The 25,319-nt window shown below is 41.7% G+C and overlaps 1 protein-coding gene across 2 annotated transcripts in view; it reads right to left on the bottom strand.

The window, feature by feature from the left end:
• The window catches only part of MOB1B (MOB kinase activator 1B), a 52,929-nt gene that overhangs the window by 5,445 nt on the left and 22,165 nt on the right, over positions 1 to 25,319 (bottom strand). For both annotated transcript variants that reach the window (XM_075607935.1, XM_075607926.1), the window contains exons 2-5: positions 14,515 to 14,681; positions 13,103 to 13,196; positions 2,756 to 2,889; positions 251 to 414 (exon numbers count right to left, since the gene is read on the bottom strand). In XM_075607935.1, coding sequence (XP_075464050.1) covers positions 251 to 414; positions 2,756 to 2,889; positions 13,103 to 13,196; positions 14,515 to 14,681 — 559 coding nt within the window. The remainder of the gene's footprint in view (positions 1 to 250; positions 415 to 2,755; positions 2,890 to 13,102; positions 13,197 to 14,514; positions 14,682 to 25,319) is intronic.

Here is a 25,319-nt window from a genome sequence, read left to right as displayed (position 1 = left end):
TAAAAAAAAAAGTAAGTGAAGTATTAACTAAGCAGTGCTTCTCAATGAGATTATGGCCCATTCAAATAAATGGGCCATAAGGCGCCTTCCAAAGCCAGAAGGTGTCGTTTGGTGTGGAAACGCTTAGTAGACATGTCCCTGAATCCTATCCTAAGATTACACCTGATGATTAACCATTGGCGGAAGCTGAGGATCCAGGAACTTGAATCACTCAAGAGGCTAATCATGAAGAATCAGGAAACATCTTTACCTGGACAAAGAAAATAAAGTGCTTGAATGACGTGTTGAGATGAGCCTCCTCCTGAAGCTGGATAACTGAATCAAAGTGCTGGTGGTAAATGTGGGCATAGACTCGGAAGAGACGCTTTAAGATAGTTTTTGCTACAGACATGAAGTTCTTTGGAAAAGGAACACCTAAAACATTGAAAAATAAATATAATTTAACTAACTTGAAATATACTTTTATTTAATGAAAAAGAGACTTAACATTGCGAATGAACAGTTTTCCTTATATTAGCTATGTCACTAAGATACACTTTAAGAAAAAGGAACAAGACACCTTGAACATTTGTATGTCGAGGAGTCATTACTACATAACCAGTTATTCTATTACCTTAACCAGAGGCATAAATAGATGTTTATGCACCCGGGGCAAGTTCCACCAACCGCGCCCCCTCTCTCCCCACAGCACACGGACAGACATACACAGCACGCTGACACATTGAAGCACAAACATCACACTGACACACTGAAACATACAACACATCAACAACAAAAAAGACGCACAGCACACTGACACGCAGAAACACGCACAGCACACCGACACGCAGAAACACACACAGCAGCACACAATCACTCCTCCCGGTGGTCTGTGCCCATAAGTAATACATCCCTGTATATTTTTATGTTGGGCCATATCAAAAGGTATCACAAATCTACAATCAATTAATTACAACCAACACAACATCCTGATTTATATGATACTGTTTAGTTATCATAAATTATAGGCTAAAGCAGTACAATTCAGGACATTATTGAAAACCCTGCTCTCTGATTGGATAATGCCCGGAATTTTAGCAGCTTGCAAAGTGCAGTTTTCAATGTGTTTATTTCCAGCCAATCAGCTTTCAGAACAGCTGAGACAGGGCAGCGGATTGGTTAGAACGAAGTAACAGCTCTGAGACAGGGCAGGGGATTGGTCAGGAAGTATCAGCCACGGGTTGACTCCTCCCCCTCCTGCTCTGACTGAAATTTTCTGAGCAGATTCAGTTGAATTGGGGGGGGGGGGGGGGAGGGGGAGTCTGCAAATAAGCAAGTGGCTGTCTGCAGTTTCTTTATGGTTGCAGTTTGTGTGTGAGTGTGTCAGTAGCAGTGTGTGTGTTCTGTGCTGTTGTGTTGTATATCTGTGTTGAGGTGCTGTGTGTGTGTGTCAGTGTCAACAGCAGTGTTTATGGGTGTAGCATGTGTGTAGCAGCAGTTTGTGTGTGTGTGTAGAGGTGCTGTGTATAGAGGTGCTGTGTTGTGTATAGAGGTGTTGTGTGTGTGGGGGGTGTAGAGGTGCTGTGTTGTGCTGTGCTGTGCTGTGTTTTGTGTAGAGCTGGGGGGGGAGAGTGCAAAGTTTAGTAAGTGGCTGCATTTTTTATTGTGGCTGCAGTGTGTGTGTGTGTGTGTGTGTGTGTGTGTGTGTGTGTGTGTGTGTGTGTGTGTGTGTGTTGTGCTGTTGCATGTGTAGCAGCAGTTTGTGTGTGTGTAGAGCTGATGTGTGTGTGTGTGTATAGAGCTCCAGTGTGTGTGTGTGTGTCAGTGTCAGCAGCAGTGTATATGGGTGTAGCATGTGTGTGTAGAGCTGGTGATTCCTTGGGTGTGCGTCACGTATATAGTAGAGCAGGGAAAGTTCCTCAAGGGAAAAACAGAGCACAGCAACGGAAGGAGGGGGCTAGATACCGGTGTGTAGATAAAAATCCTTTAATCCATGGTAGACATCATGGTATGGGATAGGTAAAAAGCTCTTACGCGTTTCGGGCCGTCGCCCTTTATCAAAGTGAATATTAGTTTGTGTGTGTAGAGGTGCTGTGTTGTGTGTGTAGAGGTGCTGTGTTGTGAGTGTAGAGGAGGTGCTGTGTTGTGTGTCTAGAGCTCGTGTGTGTGTGTGTGTGGTGTGCCTGTGTGTGTAGAGGTGCTGTGTTGTGTGTGGTGTGCTGTTGTGTGTGTAGCAGCAGTTTGTGTGTGTTGAGCTGCTGTGTGTGTTGAGCTGCTGTGTGTGTCTGTAGAGGTGCTGTGTGTGTGTGTACACAGAAGGGGCGGCAGTGTGTGGATATAGATATCTGCAGTGTAAGTGTATAAAGAGGTGGTTTCATGTATTTACCATTTTATTTTAATAAAAAAATCTATATAACTATACAAAAGTGTCTATTATTTATGAAAAAAATCTACATTTAGCCTATAATAGTAATAATCCCCGAAGAACAGGGCATTACTGGCCAATAATGCCCTGGCTGAGGTAAAGTCCCTTGGCTTCGCCTCGGGCCTTCAACTCTTCCAGCCAGGGCATTATTGGCCAGTAATGCCCTGTTCTTCGGGGATTATTACTTAATTAACTAAAGCCACTTGCCATTCTATGTATACTGTACTCTATATGCTCTTCTGGCAGCAAAAAGGGTTCAACCAATTCTGTAATGCTTTGGTGTTAATAGTTGGTAATAGTTGGTAATTACCTGTTAGCATTTTACCTCTTTGACGTGTCACATATTCCTACCTATTTTGGAGGGGAAGAGGGTTTCGTCATCGAGTTGGTCTTGTACCCAGGTCATCAGGTAATCAATGTATTTTGGAGCAGAGCACTTAATTGGTTTCTTTATATTGGTTCCATCGGCCCAGTGGTACTCATACCTAGGTACAAGTAAAGGCAGCGAGTAAGCAACATCTGTTGACAAGTGAGGCTAAGGCTTCCACTGAACTCAAAGACAAGGTTATATCTCTATACGCTCTCCCAGAAACTATATCCACTCTGACAAATACACCAACCTGCCATTAATATTAACATTGTTTCTACATAAAAACGCACTTTATCATGTTTTTTTTGCCAGAGCACAACTTAAGAATGTAATTGTATTTGACAAGGTTGTGAAAGATTACACACCAGAAGCCAAAGAGCAGATACTAATTCCAAGAAGAGAGCAGATGCTATTCCAGAATCAACATTTCGGTCCTAGGGAGGGACCGAAACATGGACCATGTCATAAATATTTGCATTATTTGAAAAGTTCATGTGTGTGCTTCTTGGTTCCGGCAGGTGTATGTTTGTATGAACAGATGTAGCATGACACTGTTACTACAGATGCACCATATACCAGTATAACATAGAGTGTCAAAGTTTCCATAAAATTCAATGACAATGTTGGCACAGTATGTAACAATACATCCCCCCGTAACACACCAGAGAGAGCAATGAAGCCTGTTACAGCCGTTTACTGTATATAGTATGTGTGTATGCACACCAGTTGTCCTGTGGTGGGAGATTTGCACGCTTGCAATGTGAGAGAGCTGCTCTGTATTAACAATGCACATGCACCTTCTCTTTGCACCTTCAAGTCAAATGTAAAAACACACCTTCTGAATGAGGCACTTTAATAGCCTGAACTCTTCACCCCTTCTTCACACACACTGAGGCACTTACCAGTACGTTATGTTTATTATCTATCCTCAATATCACACTTTCTACCATCGGGTAATAGGGTAGAATTTCATACAAAACTGCTTGGCAAAATTTTTTTAACCCCTTTGATGCCTGAGGCTAACAATACATTACAAAGGAATGCTTTCAGGCACCAAAGGGGTTAACATACAACATATACTGAAAAAATAACAAATGTTACAGGCGGCGCTCCTTCCTAAATCTACTCAATTTCATCAAAAATATATTTTGTGAAAAGCTAACTATCAACTAGAATAGGTGCACAAACCAGTGCAAATGCCTGTGATGACATTCTATACAAATAGTGTGGCATTCAATGTTAATTGGAAAGTGATTTTATAAAATAAATAAAACACGTCAGAAAAAAGTGATATTGCGTGAAAAAAGATCAAACTGAACAAAATCAAATAAACAAGGTTGCTGCTCAAACCCTCCCAAAGAAATGTTCCAGCACATCTTCCAAGACGTAATTTTCTCCACATCAGGGGAGCGCAACCCAAAATAGATTTAAAAAGTCATAAAATAGTGTAATATGGCTATGGCACAAGGGAATGTGTGGTTAGAGATATTTAGTCCTACTCACATTTTTCCCCAAAAAAACAGGCATATCCAAAAATTATAAAAGACAAAAATACCCAATGCTACATCCAATGTAACAGAAAATACATAGTAAAATACTTAAATGATAGTATTCTCATGAGTAAGGGTCATTTAGTTAAACCCTTTGCCCAAAGCGTTATAAGCCTGCAGCCACGTCACGACATGAACACACTATCCAGATCCTAACACGAACTGTGAGTATTATGATTTACCTCTACAGTGGTGGGAGAAAGGTCTCAATAGACCAGTCCTGCACATGTACATGGAATAACCTGCTACGTAAAAGCGGGGAGGAGGAATAGAGAAAAAAGAGCGGAGAAACAGCCGGGACTCATACCTGGAAGTGCGGAGGATCGATCACCAGACACCGGTAGCCACTCGAGGAGCGGCGGTGAGAGGGAAATCCTCTGATCCTATGGAGTGCATCTTTTATACATTTCCAATGTTTTAAAGAGCTTACACATTTGCTCTCCTTTCTTTAATTCCCTGTAAGGTTCTACACACTTCAGACTACTATGGATTCATATGCCATTGTTTTTGATATGTCTGTTTTTTGGGGGGAAATGCGAGTAGGACTAAATATCTCTAACCTCACATTCCCTTGTGCCATAGGCGTATTACACAATGTTGTGCCTTTTTTTAATCTATTTTCGGTTGCGCTCCCCTGATGTGGAGAAAAATACAACATACACTCGCTACAAACAAAAGGCATTGCATCTATAAGTGCAAATATTCAGCCTTAAGCAGCCCAAGTGGCCAGCTGGTCATGGGCTGATCATGAATAGCGAGCTACATGGACTTCTTTTTTTTTTTTTTTTTACTTATATTTTTATTGAGATTTTTTAGGTATTAATAGGGAGGGGAGGGGTACAGAAGGAAAAAAGGGGGAGGGGAAACAACCATTTTGTAACAAAATTCTTACATTCATCTACAGTCACATTACATCACATTAATCGTTTTATAAACCACATATCATATTCTCCTCATCCCAAATCCTCCTTTCTATTACAATCATATCCTTATCCCATAACCAAAAGTTTCCATACTCTATCAAACTTTCTTGTGGTATGATTCAGAAATGAGGCGAGTCTCTCAATTAGTTGGACATCATTAACCCTTTTAATTATCTCTCTTCTGGAGGGCGGAAGTGTTTTCTTCCACGCTGCTTCTACAGTGCATCTAGCCGCCGTTAAAATATGCATAATCAATTTGAATGTATAGTGGTTCACATCATCCATAGGTCTAGCCAGGATAATTAAGACTGGGTTTAGCGGCATCTTAATGCCCGTCACATCTTCTATCAATTTCAGAACTGTCCTTCAATATGTCTCATAACTGGACAGAACCACAAAATATGCGCTAGATCCCCTATCTGCTCACAACCCCTCCAAAAATAGGGGAGCTTTCCCCCTCCGGGAACTTGGATACTAACAAAGGAAAAAACACCAAACACAAAAATTAAACTACAAAGAAAGATGAGTATAACCAGCCACTCATCCGTAATTTGCGGCCAGGCCCTATTTGGCTTGGTGGGCATATGGCCCTACTGGGGCGACCTGACGTTGGACATACAGGACTTCTTCCTACCCCATACACCCCGCCTTCCTCTATTCTCAGTCCCTTGATCGCACCTGCATCCTAGCCGAAGCAAGGGCTCACAAACAGCACGATCGTCGTTTTTATTCTACCGATCAGCAGACCAACTTCCAAGATAAAGACGGTCAACTCCACGACAGATGAAACAGTACCTACAAAGATTATATAAGGTATAAAACAAAAGGGAAAAACAAGGGGAAGAAAAACCAGAGGGGAAACAAACAGAGTTATAGGACTGGTGTAGGCATCGCACAATCATCGTATGTAGACGGATCGACGATTGGAGAAAACAGCCGTGGATTCCAGTTAAATCTTCTAAAGTTCTAGAGAACCACAGGAGAGTGATTTGCAAGAGTCTCTCAAAGGCACAGACAAACTTAGGTCTTTTATCTCCGGGCAACTGCACCGCCAGCCGATCGATCGTCATCTGTGTCATTGTCCCAAGGTCTTTGTCGTTGGCCCGCTACATCCCTGGGGGTTAGATCCAAAGCTGAAAGGGAAGATGCTGATTCTTCGGGGTACCAGATCAAGATCTGTCTGTCATCGTGGTTGAAAGACCCATCGGCAGCGAATACCCTTTGTCTGAAGTACCGCCGTTACTGATCGCAGCCCTCTCCTCCTCTCAATTGTCATCCTGGGCAGGTCCTGGAAGATCTGGATGGAGTAGTTTTCAAATTCAATTGAGCCTCTGTTTCTGCAGCCTTTTATAATCCTTTCCTTGATTGCATATTGGTGGAGCCTTAGGACCACATCTGTGCTTCTTTTGGGGTCATCAAATCTCATTCCCAAGACTCTGTGAGCTCTGTCCATCATAAGATCGCCATCTTGTAGCTGAGGGTCAATTGACGCAAACAGTCTTTTAAGATATGGTTGGAGGGCTTCCGCGGACACAGACTCAGGGACATGTAAATTCTGCCTTCGCTCCCTGTTCTCCATATCGTCCATTCCATCCCTCATACCTCTTATCTCCTCATTGAGACACAGGACCTCATCGTCAGTATTTACCTGTTTTTGTAGGGAAATGCCCATTTTATTTTCAAGCTCTGTAGTTCTTTTATCTAGTACAGAGACTTCTGTTTTAAATTCCCTTACAGCTTTATCCAGAGCTGACTGAAAACTTGCTTGCATTCCTTTAAGCATGTTCTGGAGGTCCTGATTAGTAATCAATGTGTCTCCCTCCGTCATAGTCAGTTCTCTGTCAGAAGCAGCTCCCCCCACTGCCTCCTCACCTGTTGTGGCCCTCTCTGCTTGATTTCTTAATGTGGCCTTTCTGTTAGGGATATCCCCCACAAAATCCGTAACTTGCCTCTCTTCCTTGTTGTTGCCTGCAGGTGCGTGCTCCCATGCGCCATCTTTGTTTTTCTTCCTCTCTGGTGTCGCCTGCTGCCCGCGGCTGAAGCGGTGGAGATCCGGGGTCCCTGGCCTCGGCGCCTTCCTGGAGGACATCCCCGCTTGTTCCCCCGGCTTATCGGATGTCCCGTGGGACTAAACAGAGCGGTGATCAGGGGATTTTAGTTTTTTTCCTCAGCGGGGTGCACGGAGCATCAGCATTGACGTCACGCACGCGCCCCCCGCTACATGGACTTCTAATTGGCTAATATATGACAAAGTTCTACATTGTTACTTAATATTACATACTGTATTTGTATTACCTGTTCTAGGTTTTCTGGACCTATCTAGCCTATGTCTACAGTGGCCATTATATACATAGGCAAGATAGGCCTAACGCCAGCCTGGGGCTGTTCACTAAACACCGATACCTGGGGATATTTATTGTAAGTAGGCTAATATCACCAGGTGTCAGAGTTTAGTGAACAGCATGCGAATAACTAATTATAAACGTCATTTGTTTTGGTGATATATTTTTTCTTTATATAATTGAATGCTAAGTTTTATTTAAAAAGGTGTGCACAAGTGAATTTCTTTGAGGAATATCTTCAGCTCTTCGCCCTTTTCACAAAATAACTAGATAGCCATCAATTCCTTATTTGCATGCGCTGCTGTTAAAAATAACGCTGACACTCTGTGCTCAACTCACTCTCGGTCTGGGAGGCTTCTAAAAGTAGCTGCTCTCTGACCTCCAAACACACACTGATGGCTCCTTTATATGGCAATCCGGACTTTGCTCCTGGGCTGGCGGAAAAATGCTTCCCGCGCTGGCGGCAATTAGGGTTAGTCGATTGAAGGACCTGGAGGTTAAAGGCAAGATCAAATCTTTTGAACTATTACAGTCAGAAACGGGCTTACCTAACACTGATTTTATGAGGTACCTCCAGGTCCGGGCATTTTATAACGCACACCCGGTGAGACCACCGCTGACCAAATTCGAACAGCTCTGCGTGCGCGGAGCCGACACGCGGGGACTGATCTCTGCGTTGTACAGAGAGGTGGTGAATACTGACTCAGACAGGACAGTCAAACCCCGTTTCGTGACACAATGGGAAGAGGATCTCCAGACACAACTAGAGGACGAGGATTGGGCTGCGGTGTTCAAAGCTGCGGCCTCGAGCTCCATATGCACGACATTGAAGGAGAACTCATATAAGGTATTATTAAGGTGGTATCTCACCCCAATCAGATTAGCTAAATTCGTCCGGGGGGCTTCCCCGAACAGGGGGATCTGGTGCACATGCTGTGGTCTTGCCCGAGATTAGTGCCGGTCTGGACCCAGATCCGCGATTGGCTGCAGAGGATCTTTTTAGGGCTCACAATACAGCTGGACCCGTGCCTATTTTTATTAGGTAAACCTACAAACGAGGTATCTAGATCGGGTAACAAGCTGATAGCACATTTTGCTACCGCTATGAGGTGCGAGAGCGCAGCACTGTGGAATCAGAATGCAATTCCTTCTATCGATAAAATCAGAAACAGAATTTGGTTCATTTGTAGAATGGAGAAGTTAACGAGTTTAGTTAACGACTCAGCCGACAAATTTGAGAAAGTATGGTCATTATGGCTTGCCCAGACTGATATTCAGGGGATGAATGAGGCCACAATATGGCTTTGATAGAGATAGATGGGTTCTCCTTGGATGTTGGGCTGGGAGTCGGACGGGACGATCGGACAGTAGGGCTCCCCCCGAGGTACAGTGGTGAAGAGATTCACCGACGCACGAAATCCTGATGTGATCCGGATCTGAGCTCCTCTGAGAGGTGAACTGGAGCAGAACAAAGGCAGTGATGGTGAAAGACTCCGGCGAAACGTGGAATCAGCGCTACTACCAGGCCGCTCCCCCCCACCCCTACCCCCCCTCCCCCCTCTTTTTCCTTGTCCTTAGATGTTGTCAGTCTGTCTGTGTCCTGTCCCGTGGTCCCCCCAATGTTCGTCCGTTACTTGTAAAGTTTTCCTGTAAGTTAGGTGTATACCTGATACAATTGACAACATCCTGTTTTCTTTGATGTGTATGCACAAAAAACTAATAAAAACAATGTTAAAAAAAAAAATAAAAAAATAACGCTGACATAAGCCCCTTAACTCTGCTTTAACGCTTTAGTTAATAGGACAATAAATAACATTTGTGTTTAATACTAATCGTGCCAATTTTTTTTCCTTTATTGACATTCAATCAATTAATCTCCACCCCTATAAACATTTTTAAGAAAATAAAAACAGAACTTGAGTTATTATTTCTTGGGCTGCTTCTATCTGCTTTGCTGTTTGAGGGTCTGGCAAGGACACATTGCTCTTGCCACAAAATTACAATGTTGCAGGCACTTTAAGGTTTTAAAAAAACAAAACATGAATGTATTATTCAGTACGATGGTCACCAATATGGCATTGGCATAGAATAAAGACACATTTACCTTCTTTTGGACCAATTCCTTTTATTGCAAATGGCAATTCGCCCGATTGTGACATGACCAGTCAGCACAAACCGGAAGTATCAGGGGAAACTGCTCAGATCATTATTAGCCCTGCATGCACACAATTAACAATTTACAAAGGCTTGAAATCAATTAAAATTCTGGCTGGGACCATGCAGTGTTAAATGTCTAGTCGTTTGTGCTTTAACCCTTTCACTGCCCGAGAGGCCGGGGCTATAGAGTGCCACAACTCCTCTGGCACATTGCCGGATCGTTCATGTGATAGCAGCGTAAATGATTACGGCAAAGGAAGCGGACAAGTCCTCCTCTTCCAATCCCTGCCGGCTAAATTGTGTTCCGAGCTCCACAGGAGCGCAGAACGCGATCTCACCCTATATAATTAGCTGAAAGGCCATGACATAGCCACTACAGCATGGAGCCCCTGGTGTGCCAGACCTTTTAATTGGGTGGCTAGGTCATGGGGCACTCAAAGGTTTCATGGCTATGCAGGAAGAGCAATCAAGGTCGTTTGTCACATAACAATAGACAGTGTTAAAGAGGAATAACCTAATAGCAATGTATGTGGCTGTTGAATTATAGGTGTCATTGCACCCTGCATTTTCCTTCCATAATGCATTTTCCATTAACAACCATTATGAGGGCACTATTCCAACTCAGTGAGAGATACAACTTTACTAAAGCAGGGGTAAAGCATGGGTAACGGTGCCTTTTCCTATTCCTGTCATTTGAATAGGGCCAAGGTTCATTTGAATAGGGCAAGTATTAAATGAAAAATAATTCCTATGGGTTGCATGCAATAGTATTTCTCCCCTGTGTTTTCGAAGCTGCGGGCTGAGGGGGTCCCTCGCTCGTATATATGATGGTCCTGTCCAAAACTGGCCCACCTATGACGACAAGTTTTTAAGCTTATTAATTCCATGAGGGAGATAAGCATGGTCTCGGACCCCTGCCTGGTGCAACTGGATAGACCCCCCAAACATTCAAACTAACGCTACATATACTTCTAGCCACAAGATGTTGTATCGCTGCATGTTAGACAATATTTCAGGACTCGTCTGTTTTCCCATCGAATGCAGAATTTGGCGCATGGAAAGAATTACTGCATTTCTGCGACAAAAATCACAAAGTTGCCCAAGTATGGGAACCCTGGCTAGCACAGGAGGGAAACAACGGGTTAGATCCCGATCTAGCAATGTTGTGAGGGCAAGATATAGTAAGTGATTATAAGATATAATAAGTTATGTGAGAATATTGGGTAGCTATCTCTCATTGTATAATGGATGAGCTATAGTAGGGGAGAAATGTCACCTCCCCGATGCCTTTCCTGCCCCCTCTTCTTTATTACCTTTTCGTGTGTTTTTTTCCCCCCATTCTGTGCCCCTATGTTTGTTCCTTCCCCTCCTTCCCATATGTCCAAACCATATAAATAAATGCATGGTTTATGATTTTAAGATTACATTAGAAGACAGACTACATATTGTACTGTAGCTTTTGGCACTATGCATTGTATAACTGTTCCCTTACCCCTTTTTTTCCTTTTATATACTATAAACCCTAATAAAAATACAGTTGGGGAAAATATATATATATTCCTATGGATAGTGCTGGAGAAGGAGGAGGAGAGGGAGGTACGTTCGATCTGACCTTATTAGTCATGGAACACTTGAAGAGGAGAGGAATTTACAGGCAACCGAGGGAAGAGATCCTTCTGCCCAGACAAGCACAGGCTTTATTTAGCCCGACAATAAATAAAGGAGAAAACCCATGAAGGGCCAGCAACCAGAGGCAGAACAACGTTTCCACAGCACTACATCCACCCAGGTCATGCAACGCTAACACAATACAATTCTACAAGTACCACACTTACAGTAAACAAGAGACTTCAAGTGAATGCATTGTAAGATGCCTTATGTCCTAGCACTGTTTAGTATATATGGCTCTTTGCCTGGCTGCTTGCCTCCATCCCCACACATCCTTGCCCCTTTCTCTCTGACTCTTGCTTGTCTGATCTACTGTACCTGTATCTCTATTGCTGGCACGTTTACCTCCAGTGAGTGAGGAATAAATGATATGTTATTTCTAATCCCTCTATTAAAGGGCTGGGGGCAGAGTAATAGAATGTATGTTTGTTTATGATATGCCCATGGTTTCTACAATATTACTAGTTATTACTATAGTCGTGTTGGGCTTATTACTAACAGGGTGGAGCCAAACATCTGTGCTCAACCAATGTGTAGTTGATGAACTGTGAAAGTCAATCCGCACTTCTTGGTTATCACAGATTTTCAGATGCCTAAATGCTTATTTATCTGCCTTGTCACAGCCACAACTCCATTGTAATATAAAGAGATTTATGGTGATCTAACCACACCTAATTTACATTTATACTTCAGACAATTACAATTACCACATGCCTATGATATGTAAAGCAGGTATTAAAATGTGGGGTAGTTTGAACTGGTCCTTATCCCTTGAGGATATCCTCTACGATCAGGAAACAGGTGGCAACGTTAGCTAACCCTATACTTGTTGAGCCGCCTCTTCATGCAGAACCCAAGGGAGATCATTCTGAGGCTCTGATCTGCATGGCAGATCACAACCTACCCCAACATGATGCCCCAGAGGGAGCCATAAAGGTTTCTACATATGTATCAGTACAAGGTTTGCAAGGATGACGCACAAGGAAACCTGCTACGATTGATACGAGGGTCCATTAAAAGGAGTCACAATCTTCAAAATGTCTTACAATTTCTGGGACCAATCCGGCTACTAGCTCTCGTACCGAGCACAATCATATACAGATACACAATCATATACAGATAGAGTAGGTGATTTGTTCAAGATCGCACAAAATGAGGGTGGCTAAGATACAAACTGAACCCAGATCAAAGTGTAACTCCACCTAATTACTACTGGCAGCAAACACCCTTTTTAATAACACATGTTGCGTTGATACTAGAGGGTTTGTGTGGTCAAGTTCCATTTAGTGTAAAAGGTTGTTAATTTTGTCTCCTACAATATATTGACACAGATTTATTGAAGGCGGTTTATGCCACATTAGACTTGGAGATGCTTGTGAAGCTAAGGCAAGGGGAAGAAAAGAAGAACAGTTTGATCCTATTATAATATGTACTTTACTTTGGTCCCTGCTAAAAAAATACACAATGGTGCACACTGGCTAAAATAGGTGCAAAGTAAATAGATACATTAATTCTAACAAACGTATGCTGACAATGCCTCTGGTAGCATCCACTTTATGTCAAAAGCACACCTTTTTTTTTGCCTGGATACACAGACCACATAATGTTTGCATAAAACACTTCCTTAACTCGTTTATTGTTGCAATATGATGAAAGCTAAGTAAGCAGAACATAAGTGATTGGCTTACTTTGGACCAGCAGACATGACTGGACAGCTCTCCTCTGTACAGAAATCTGTAATAGTTCCATAGAGCATATTGATCTGATTGAAGAAATCCACAGCTGCAAAGCAACGGAAAGCTCATTAGTTAGTTATACGCATAGATGAACAATGTCTGAGTGCAGAGGTGGCACTAAAGTGTTAGAAAACTAAGTACTTGGTTTGTGCCCCTAAATGTAGTAACCCTTACTACGAGTCAGTGATGTCAGAGTATTTCGTACATACAAATGTAATGGGTACTTGGCTTATGCAATTAAAATCTCAATAATGTGAGTCCTTGGATCCTGACAGTGATACAGGTTATTATGAGGAGGTTGCTGCTGCAGGGTAATGAGGATCAGCGCTGAACAATGGAAAATCTTAAACATCACATATTACTTCAGTTTTCCTACATGGGTTCAGGAGGTTTAAACTCAAGGGATTTATGGAAATGACAGATGGACGAAGAGCTTCCAAACAACGAGCATGATCAGTAAATGTGTACAAAAAATGTGAGCTTTATGACAATACATTCACACTGAATCTTTAGCTATAGCATACAGACAAACATAAAGGTTACATAAAAGATTACTTTAGTTCTGTTGAGCTGAAGAGAAACAATAACTGTAGACAAGAAAGACAGCTCGTGCAGTAGAAGCACTGCACTGATCACCTGCTTTTAGGTATAAAATAGTGAAATACTCAGGAATTTTTTTATAAATAACTGTCTTATATTGCAACTTCTGTTATTTAAACTAGATTCTCCCTTTTGATTATGTTTCCATACCTGCCAACTAACTCCATGGTGATAATGTATTTAAGATTTTGTATTCCCATTTGGTGTTGTAGGGTTACACGTAACAAAGGCTGTAATAATGGATCATGATCACACTATTGACAGAGTTAGTTGGCAACCTTGTGTTTACTCTAGATTGGCTAAACGCAGCAAACAATTTGCACATCAGGCAAAATTTTCCTTTTTTTATAGCAAAAAACTTAGCAATTTTTTAAAATCAAGTATTAAAAGTCAATGTGCAAGGTCTCAAGGCCCTTTATATACTTCCAGTTACTGCCATTTTCACTAAATTCAGCTGAAAAGTCTCCAAATTCTAAGCAATGTGAACTGTCAGGATAATGTGTGAGAAGCAAATTTGAAGATATTCACACATATCTAGTTTTCCCTAAGAAGTTTGTTAGGACAGGACCATCCTGAGAACCGTCATACTGGGTTACTGGTACATGTTCTATTTCACTAGCAAACGTTTCCATCAAATATTAAATATTGCTGTGTACGAGGCAACGTTTGGCTTGCTTCGGAAGCCCTTATTTGTGTAGGAAATAAGCACATTTGCAACAGTTTTCAATACCAATGCACATACTGTATCACAGCTGACAACTTACTGTTCACAGCAACCCACTCATTGAGATCTTCCCCCTCCGGAAGCATGACAGCCATACGCAGGTTTCCACTGCCCAGTGTAGCCTCTGCATGCTTTAGCAGCTCGTATTGGTGAGAGCCCTCTGGAATGCTCTTTTTTGGCTTGAAGGTCTTTGAAGAGCGACTGCCACTAAAAACAATACGAACCAGAGAGGAAGATTATGTTTTTATACTGGAATTGTAACTACTGAAGCATCATCTAGCACATTACCCAATGGTAAAAACACTCAACAGTTGAGGGTCTAATTGCACCATTAATTAGGGTTGCCAGGTGTCCAGTATTGAACTGAACTGTCCTGTAATTGGACACTCTCTCCAGTAAAAACTTAGAGGTAATACTGGACATGCATGTGTCCGGTATTACCTCTCTGGACAAAGTGACCAGACCGGCTTGGGGGTCCGCGGGATTTCCCAGAGCAGGGAGAGAGCAGGGCTATTGTTAGGGGGCTGGGCAGCTTCCTCTATCCTGATTGGCTGCATTACCCAGCAGCAGCCAATAAGGAGGTGGTGTCAGGAGCCCTGGGGGTGGGGCCAAGGAGGTAGAAACCGTATGGAACGGAGAGAGGTGAGGTGTCTGTGTGTGTGTGTGTGTGTGTGTGTGTGTATGTGCGTGTGTGTGTGTGTATGTGCGTGTATGTGCGTGTATGTGTGTGTGTCTCACCTTTCACCATTGTGCCCAGTATTTTCGGAGAAGCCACCTGGCAACCCTAACTATAATAAAATCTATTTTTAATGAATATAGAATTGTTGATAAAAAAAAAGGAGTTATTTTTATTGTGTTGGCAGCTTATGAGATTCTTTTCTGAAAGCCTATAGATCGACCTCGGCAGAATGAAGACATTTCTGTAGCCCCAATCTGGTTTGTATCACAAAATGCTCAGCAGAAAAAATACAGCAAATGTATACTGTACATTTACATCTTTTTTCATAGTAGATGAGGTTGAAAAAGACATACATCCAGCAAGTTCAACCTATGCTAAATTTAGACGACAGATACTTATCCTGTACTTGTATTTACAGTGTTTTAATACAGAGGAAGGCAAACAAAAAAAAACCCAGTAAAATATCATACAATGCTGTCTCATAAGGGGAAAATGGCATTCCTTCCTGGCTCCAAATAATGGCAATCTGATTTCTCCCTGGATCAACATCCTTCCCATGTTTATTTGGTATATCCCTGTATACCTTTCCTTTCTAAAAAGACGGCCACTCTTTATTTGAAGATATCTATTGTATCTGCCATCACAGTCTCCATGGGTAATGAATTCCACATTTTAACAGCCCTTAGCGTAAAGAACCCTTTCCTTTGTTGCTGGTGAAATCTCCTTTCCTACAACCTTAAGGGACGACCCTGTGTCGTTTGTACTGCCCTTGGGATGAATAGTTATTTTGAAAGCTCCTTGTATTGTCCCCAAGTATATTTGTATATGTTATATCCCCTCTTAGATGCCTCTTTTCTAATGAAAACAAATCTAACTTAGCTAGCCTCTCCTGATAAGTCAGATCCTTGATGTATTCTACTCACAACTTTAGCCCAACCTGAAAAGGTTCCATTTAGGATAACTCTGTGCAGTTTATCCTTTAACCAGTTTTCAATTCAGGTACAAATATTTTTACAGCTTCCTTTAGTTTGTACACTAACCTCGTCTGGCTCTGTATCAAAAGCCTTTGCAAAATCTAAGTAGACCTCACCAACTGCATTATTCTGGTCTAAATTCCTACTTACCTCAAAGTAACTAATAAGGTTAGTTTGGCACAACCTGTCCTTCATAAATCCATGCTGACTATTACTAATAATTTTGTTTTCCATTAGGCATTTCTGAATATTATCCGGTACTAAACCTTCAAGTAGCTTCCCCACTATTGATGTCAGAGTCTGTAATTCCCCGGTTGTGATCTAGCTCCTTTTTAAATATAGGTACCACGTCTTCTTTACACCAATTTTGAAGTACTGAGCCTGTGGAAATAGAGTCATTGAATAGTAAATGTAATGGTTTGGCTATTACTTCCCGCAAAAATGTAATCCCAATTTATTCCTTGCAGATTATTCCTCAGTTTATTAAAATCTGCCTTTCTAGAATTTAAAGTCTTTGTTGAACCCGTATAATATGGTTTTTGATCATTTATTTCAAATGAGACCATGTTATGATCACTGTTTCCCAAATGTTCCCGGACTTGAATATTTGTTATTATTTCTACATTGTTTGATTTTACCAATGCCCCTCAATAATTTGTGTAATGTATTGGTCGTTTCTTTCTTTGTACTGCTAATCTCATTGCTCCAGTCTATGTCTGGATAATTAAAATCACCCATAATGCAAATATGACCTAGTTTTGATGCCTTCTCCATTTGCAAAAGTATTTTGGCTTCCTCAATGTCACAGGTACTTGGTGGTTTATAGCATATCTATGAGGTTTGGCAAAATCCGTGACGGGTTTTCAGAATCCGGTCCAGGATTTTGCTCTTGCTCACCCTCTGTGGCAGAATCGCCCATTTTTGCTCCTGGCAACTTCCTTTAAAAGGACAGCCCTGTAAGCAGGAAGTTGCCGAGCAAAGTTTCAGTTCATGCTGAGTACATGCAACGCGCTTACCTATAGTCTTCCTCGTTACCAGGCCCGGCTCACATACCTCGACAATCCTTGTCTTCAGCCTGCCTCGACCTTTGCATCCACACCAACTACACAACACTGCTGCTAGCCCTGACCTTCGGATTACAACTCGCTACTCTATCAGGTCTCTGTCCCTCATCTCAGGTCGGTTCTTTCACCTTGCTTCCTTGGGTCGCCTTCTGCTTGAGACGAGCATCGTTACAATATCCCTACAAGTATTTTCTTTGTACTTTTACCTCCACTATTAGTTTCTGTCTACAAGGTCTCTACATTTTAGTCATTCCCTTCATAAACATCTTCCCTTATTATAGGTTTTAGATCCGGTTTAACATCTAAACATACTCCACCACCTCTTCTATTTGCTCGATCCCTCCGAAAAAGGGAATAACTCTCTAAATTAACTGTCCAGTCATGAGTTTCATCCCATCATGTTTCAGTAATGCCTATGATATCATACTGCTCCCTTGTAGCTATTAATTCAAGCTCCCCCATTTTCTCGGTCAGGCTTCTTGCATTAGCATGCATACATTTAAAGGTTTTTTTTCTAGTCTGTGCTATTGTTATCTTATCTGTTCCTTCCTTTCTACTCAAATTAGATTTAGTCTTTAGAAATTTTCTAGTATTATCTGTACTTACTGTGGGTGTCTCCCTGCTTGTTAAATTCCGCTCCATTCTTCCTCCGTGACCCCTATTTCCCCATTCCTATCAATTCTGTCTAGTTCATTCTGTTTCTTGTCCATCACCCCTCCATTCTAGTTTAAAATCTCCTCCAATCAGGCGCATGCACGGTGCCAACCAAGATAGCCGCCTAGTAGTGGAGTTCCGAAAACGTGGGACCCAGCCGACCCTATAAAAGCGAGCTAACATATAATAAACCTTGCAAAACACTGTGAAGCAGCCCAAGCCCCCCAGCCGTGAAGCAAAAAACCCAGAAACCCCCACAAGAGGTTTCCCAGTTCTTCTTGAGACGATCTCTCCATGGACAGCCTCTGCAAAATGGCGGACCGTCACAGGCTGAATTACATGTTGAATCAACAGCAGAGCTCTGATGAGGAAGACCAAGCTCCGGTTACAAAGGAAGACTTGATGGCAGATCTTAAACACCTACTTCAGGCAATGAAAAGTGCCTTTCAACAGGAACTGCAGAAATCAACTTCAGAGCTAAAAAGGGATTTATCGAGTCTTGGTGACAGGGCAGATGCAATTGAGAAAAAAAAAATGGATTAACTGACAGCACCAGAATGAGGTTTATGATGATACGAGGGATAGGCAGACTCAAATAGATATGCTCCAGAAAGGCACGGAAGGCGCAGAGAATTGATCCCACAGAAATAATCTGCGTATCCGCAACATCCCAGAAAGGGTGTAACCTGAGGATCTGGAAACATATGTTGTGGAGCTCTTGGGAGAATTTCTCCCAGATACGCCAGGAGAAACATTTCTCATTGATAGAATACATAGAGCCCGAACGTCTAGACCTGGCGTCCCGAATAGACCCTGGGATGTCATTTTACGACTATTACTACCAAATGGTAGAGGCGACTGCGTCAATCTAGAGAAATGCCCTCCCTTGTACATGAAACACACTGGCGGCAGATATACAGGGACTCATCAACTTTAACCCTCTTAAAGAGAAGGAGTCTGCAACCAATTACCTGGTAGCTGAGAGATAAACAGATTCGATGCAGGTATGGTTTCCCTTTTAAACTGTTTACAACATTTGGAGGCTCAGTAACAGTAATAAAAATGGAGAAAGAGGGACACGACTTTCTAAGATCCCATGTCTTCCTGGATCCTGCCTCAGGCAAGGTAAAGGAGTAAAGGAATGTGACAAGTTTCAAATATAGATTTTCAGTAGATAATATTACAGGGCTTTTGAGAAAATATTTTATGTCAATAAGTGAATTGGATTTATTACAGACAGTTGTCGTGGGCTATGACTGAATTCGCTCAAAAGTCTCTCTTATAGACTTCTATATCTGTAAAAATGCTATTCATAGGATATGCCAGAGACATGGCGATACCATGTTTAGTCACAATACTTACAATAGAATGCGGACTAGGCCATTTCCAATGTATAATAACAGACAGATTGGTTAGCTAAGACACAGGAGGATAACACCAGGACACAGAAGGTTAACACCAGGATAGGAATCCAACAGAAAAGGACATTTCAAGCAGAGAAAAGAACAGATAACATTCAACATCTTTGAAAAGCATATGACATATTTGATGTGAAGTAATAACTTCATACAATAAAAGTATTATTGTGCGCTCAGCCAAATGCGGAATTATTATAACTAGGAAGGATATGATGTATTAAATACATTCAACACCCATAGAGTAGAACCGCGTGAATGACGAAGGACATCAACATCGGCCTGATCCAACCTCTGGAACAGATGTCCTCATCCCTTTAACAATCTGTTGGTTAGCTTGTACCTTGTCGTACACTGGTTCTGGACAATCCTGCGGTTCAGAGATATTGGTCCCTCCACCCACCCTGGTTGATATGAGCTCACTCCTTTGGGAGATACCCAACACTCTGCCCTTTGAGCTGCGGACTGGTATATACTGGCCTGGGATCACTACTACTCTGTTAGAGTTCCCCCTTACCTAGTTGCTGTCTTATTCAACTGTTGAACGTTGTTGTTTATGTAAAGTTTTCTGCTAGATACAGTTAAATGTTTAGATAAGATTTGAACCTGCTAAATTGATCACCACTCAGCACAATGTACGGTTTCAGTCTGAGATTCTTTAAAAAGAGGCCTACCTAGCATATGTACAGTAGCTCTCACCTCCCACAGGTTTTTTTCCCTTGGAGTCACCTTCTGGGATGTTTGACGTTTATAAGGTTCCTACACATACCTTCATCAGCCATAAAATCATGGCGATGGTCCCGTGAACCAAGGACATCTGACTGCGGGTGTGACCCCTGGCTTGTGGCTGCACTATTATGCGTGATCCTAACCCAGAGCTGTGTGATGCCCCAGCAGTGTCCCCCTTTAAGGGCACTGTGGGTGGACCTCTTGGCTCGAGTAGTTCAAGTTGTCCACCTAAGATCAAGAAGGTTGGACGATTCTTTTTTGCATTCCCCGCTCCCCTTCCCTCGGGTCACGGAACGTTCCCCAATCCACCACGCTTGTCCACCCGTCAGTGGCGGTTTAAAAACATACCAAGTCACAGATGACACACTATGTTCAAAGCCTGAAGATTTCCATCTCCAACATGACATTTCTTCTGGTCCAGCTCACCCAACAATGCAAATAAATGAACACATTCTACACTAATGTCGATTAACTGTATTTCCTATAATGTACAGGGTCTTAATACACCCCAAAAGAAGCTACTCTTGTACGCAGATATCAAGAAATTTAAGTCAAATAATCTTCCTACAGAAGAGCCACCTGATTGCAAAAGATTCATATCTACTTAGAAATGCTCAATTGCCGTGGAGATTCTACACCCTGGCTGCTAACAAAACAAAAAGGGGTCGCCATATTAATCCATATTAAGGAAATGTCCTCCACATGCGATTTACAGGGGAGATACATAATGGTAACAGCCTTGAGGGCATCGCATTATTGGGGGCAACCTCAATGCAGTAATGGACTGCCAGGTAGATAAAACATATTCCCAAAGCCCGACACCAAGTACCAGAAATATGCTAAACTCCAGAAGCCTACGAGATGTTTGTACCCAACTAAATATTATTGATATATGGAGGCAAACACACCCCACAGATAAAGACTTCTCGTTTTACTCTCGAGTACATCTCTGATACTCTAGAATAGATTATTTCCTTCTGGATAGGCCACCCGGCAATTCAGTATCTCACACCAAGTACCACTTGATTACTTGGTCAGATCATGCTCCTATAGTGCTCAGCCTTAAAGGATTGGGACATCCCCCTGGCTATTTTAGACAAAGACTCAATTAAGTGATACACTGCACCCCAACTTCTAGAAATAACACGGAGGATGTAACCCCTCAATCCTCTAGGAGGCGCACAAGGCCATAATTCAGGGAGTATGCATTAGCATATCTACTCACAACAGATAAGAAAACAAAAAATAAACTTCTTTCCTAACTAAAGAACTAGAACACCTTGAAAGTCTAAATAAAGCCAAGCCTACTAAACACTAACAGACAGAATACTGTAGTGAATGTAAGGGGCAAATTAAACCTACTCTTCATAAAATCACAATCAGCAAAAACTCAGATGGCTTAAACAGAAATACTATACTAAATTAGTAAAGTATACTGCCAATAAGGCAGACTCCCTCCTTGCAGCTAAATTGAATAACAGAAATGCACAACACACTATCAGTTTGATCAAAGGTAAAATGGGCCAGACTGATTACTGACCCAAAACTGATCTGTGGAAGATTTTGAGAATATTACGCAGAACTAGTCAAAGAATGTTCAGTCTGCACTCTTGCTTCCTAGGATGGCAGTAAATAGATGATTTATCTCCTTCCTCTTGCAGCTCCTGTGGCATGAAGTGCTTCCCCCCACTTCAGAAATGGCCACCGCTGGAAGACTCCATCGGTGGACCAGACAACCAAGAAAGAAAGCACAGGAGCACACCAAGGTAAGGATAATGTATATTTAGATAAAAACAACAACAACAATATAGTAACTTACATGTAAGTAAAACTTAGTTCATATGCAGGTCGAATGATCTCCTCATCACATCGGCTTTGCAGTAAATCAGGTAAGGGGGCAAGGTGTTGTTTCCTGTACAGCAGTCCCGCGCGCTGGGACTGAGTCCGTGACACTCACTGATGGATTACTTCCGGGTTCGTACGTATGTAAGCATAATGCGAGTGCACATGTGTGGAAAGAGGCCCCTTACTCTTGATCACAGAAGCCATCTGGTTTGCGGAGTCACGACCGGTGCAGATACACTTGAGTGTAAGCCAGCCACCAAATGATAGACTGGCTGGTTACGCAGAACTATATAATCTAAAAGTAATCAAAACAAGAAATCTAATGGATTGCCAACCAAGACAGATTTATATACCACAAGCAACACCACTAATGTCCTTACGGATGCAGCCAGACAAGAAATCCAAGAGGCAATTCAAATGTAATAAAACTCCGGGCCCCGATGACCTCTCAAATTACTATTACAAAAAACTTGTTAAAGTACTCCTATCTCACATGGTCCCACTATTAAATCAGTTCATGTTGGGTACAGCTTGTCCTCGATACATGTCTGAAAATGAATGTGCCAGTTAATGAGCAATCTCCTTGTTAAATACAGACTTCAAAATATATGCCAAGGTCTTGGCTGACATGCTTAACACCTATCTACCTGACCAGGTGGGGTTTGTTCCTTACCGCCAGGCCTGGGATAATACAAGGAGAGATTGGTCAACATGGTCATCATCATACACCACATCAACAAAACTAAGAAACCATCGACTAATTATCTTAGATGATGAAAAGGCTTTTGACCAACTAAGCTGGGACTTTATTTTTTAAGTCCTACAAAAACAACATTTCGGCCCTAACTTTTTTATGGGAGTGAAAGCCCTATATTCGAACCCCATAATAACCGGTGGGTATCAGTCATCTACAATTAAGAGTTCAAAATGGAACCAGACAGGGGTGCCCACTGTACCCTCTTAACTTTGACCTTTCAGTGGAACAATTTGACAATAAAATTTGAGCAAACGCCAACATTACTGCAATTACAATAGATCGACACTAATCTAAATTAGGACTATTTGCCAATGATATTGTCCTTACCTTAGCAACCACTTGGGGATCAATATCACCTCATTACAACACACTAAATAAAAATGATTGCCCCCAACTTTACAAGAATATTCTAGGCCTTTTATCAGAGTGGAGAGGCTATGAACTGTCATGGTTTCAACGTCTAGCGGCCCTCAAAATGACCATTCTCCCAAATATCCTCTACAATTTCTATGTCCTTCCCATTAAGATTCCAAACTACAACCGTACTAAACTCCAGAAGGAATTTAATAAATTCATATGGAACCACAAACCTCCTAAAATAAAAAAAAAATTGCATCCTATAAGAACCTAACACAATAGGGGTCTGGGAGTCCCAAATTTAGTAAAATATTACAAAGCGGTACAAATATACCAACTAATCAATTGGCATGATAGCCCGGGGAACATGCGATGGATTGATATAGAGATAACTATGTAAACCGGAGCGGCTCAGGGATATTCTCTGGATGCCCAAAGCCTCTAGAGTCTAGACCAATGCCCAAAGCCTCTATAACCTCAAATATCTCTAATCACCCCATACTTTGACATATGTGCGAAACTTGGGACCAAAATAAATGAAAACATCAACTCTCCCCCTCATTCCTGCCAGGGATGAATGTAGAGGCACTCGCCAGTTGAGAAAAATATGGGGTGGCAAGCATTCAGAATTTCCTGGGGGTGGGGGTCACTTTCAAGTTTTCAGTAGTCATTATAATATGCCCCATAGCTACTTTCTATCTTACCGGCAGATTAAACACTTAGTGGAATCACAGAATCTCATTAGATCCAAAACCAACTTTGAAGACCTATGTCACTCGACCTTCAATTTCCGAGGTACAACATCTACAGTGTACCAGATACTGTTAGCTTCGGGTGTAGATACAAAGGACAAGTATATGACCCTATGGGAAAAATACCTGAACCAGGAATTAGATATGGACGTCTGGTCTGACATGTAGGAGTCAGCAAAAAAGAACTTGATGGACGTACGTCTTTTTACAACCTCATCTACTATGTAACTATGTATGTAACTCTTTCAATACATCAGCCAAGGAAAATTCCTATAAAATAAGATACCCCATGTATTTAACTACAACCATATGTTCCCCTCCTGTTCTGATAGATGTTGGCATGAATGTGGCCATGAGGGCACATTGCTGGTGGACCTGGTCAAAAATGACCCCTCTTTGGGAAAATATCATTAAACCAAAATAATGGAATATACAGCTCACTGGTTTAATTAATTGTTGGTATTAATGAGTGTGCCCATACACGCCTAGTGTGACGTGGGTGCAATTGATGAGCTGATATTAGTATACTAACAAAGATTAGAGGGTGGGAGCATATTAGTGCCTCAACTCTCCAACTAGTAGCTCATTTCTCAATAGCACTCCTGGGCTATTAAAACTTAGCATTTAATACTGTAGGTATCTAACTAAAATAAATTCTACACACAATATAATATTTATAAACACACCATGTAATTAAAAAGGGAAGGGTGATGGGCAGGTAAGGTTTAAACTCAAGGTGTGTAGCGCAAATTGAAAGTTGCCTCAGTATTATAAGTGCAAGGATAGGCTAAATAAACACCTAGGGTCACCTATTAATGTAGGTCATAGAGTCTCATGATTGCCAACAGTGATAAAGCTTCATTAGCAGTTTTAAACATACAAATGCTGTGCGGCATTTAGCGTAGCATACTGATCAAGCCAACCTGAAATTGTAACTTGTAGCACCTAACAGTGATGGAACTATTGTTGTATACTAATATTTAAATCAATTAAACTTAATTTATATACCTGTAGGTACAACACAATATCAGGTTGGTGGTACGTTGATTGATTCTTCGCCAAATGACTTTGTTATACACAGCACAGAGATCACTAAAATACAACTGCAACTGAATGCGATTTTGTTTAAAACTGCAAATGAAGCTTTATCACTGTTGGCAATCATGAGACTCTATGACCTACATTAATAGGTGACCCTAGGTGTTTATTTAGCCTATCCTTGCCCTTATAATACTGAGGCAACTTTCAATTTGCGCTACACACCTCGAGTTTAAACCTTACCTGCCCATCACCCTTCCCTTTTTAATTACATTGTGTGTTTATAAATATTATATTGTGTGTAGAATTTATTTTAGTTAGATACCGATTAAATGCTAAGTTTTGATAGCCCAGGAGTGCTATTGAGAAATGAGCTACTAGTTGGAGAGTTGAGGCACTAATATGCTCCCACCCTCTAATCTTTGTTAGGAAAATATCATTAGATTAATATTACAAGTACTCAATGTCATAATAGAGAGGATTTGGCCCGGGATTAAAGGGGTTACATCCCAATTTGGCCACCCTCTACTCTCATCAGGGAAGCAAGGGGTTAACTGGACTGAGGTCCAGTAATGTGTTTT

The sequence above is a fragment of the Ascaphus truei genome, chromosome 1, assembly GCF_040206685.1.
Source record: "Ascaphus truei isolate aAscTru1 chromosome 1, aAscTru1.hap1, whole genome shotgun sequence".
NCBI classification, from domain to species: domain Eukaryota; kingdom Metazoa; phylum Chordata; class Amphibia; order Anura; family Ascaphidae; genus Ascaphus; species Ascaphus truei.
The sequence above is the reverse complement of the archived record's forward strand: the minus strand, read 5'-3'. Positions and strand labels throughout refer to the sequence as shown.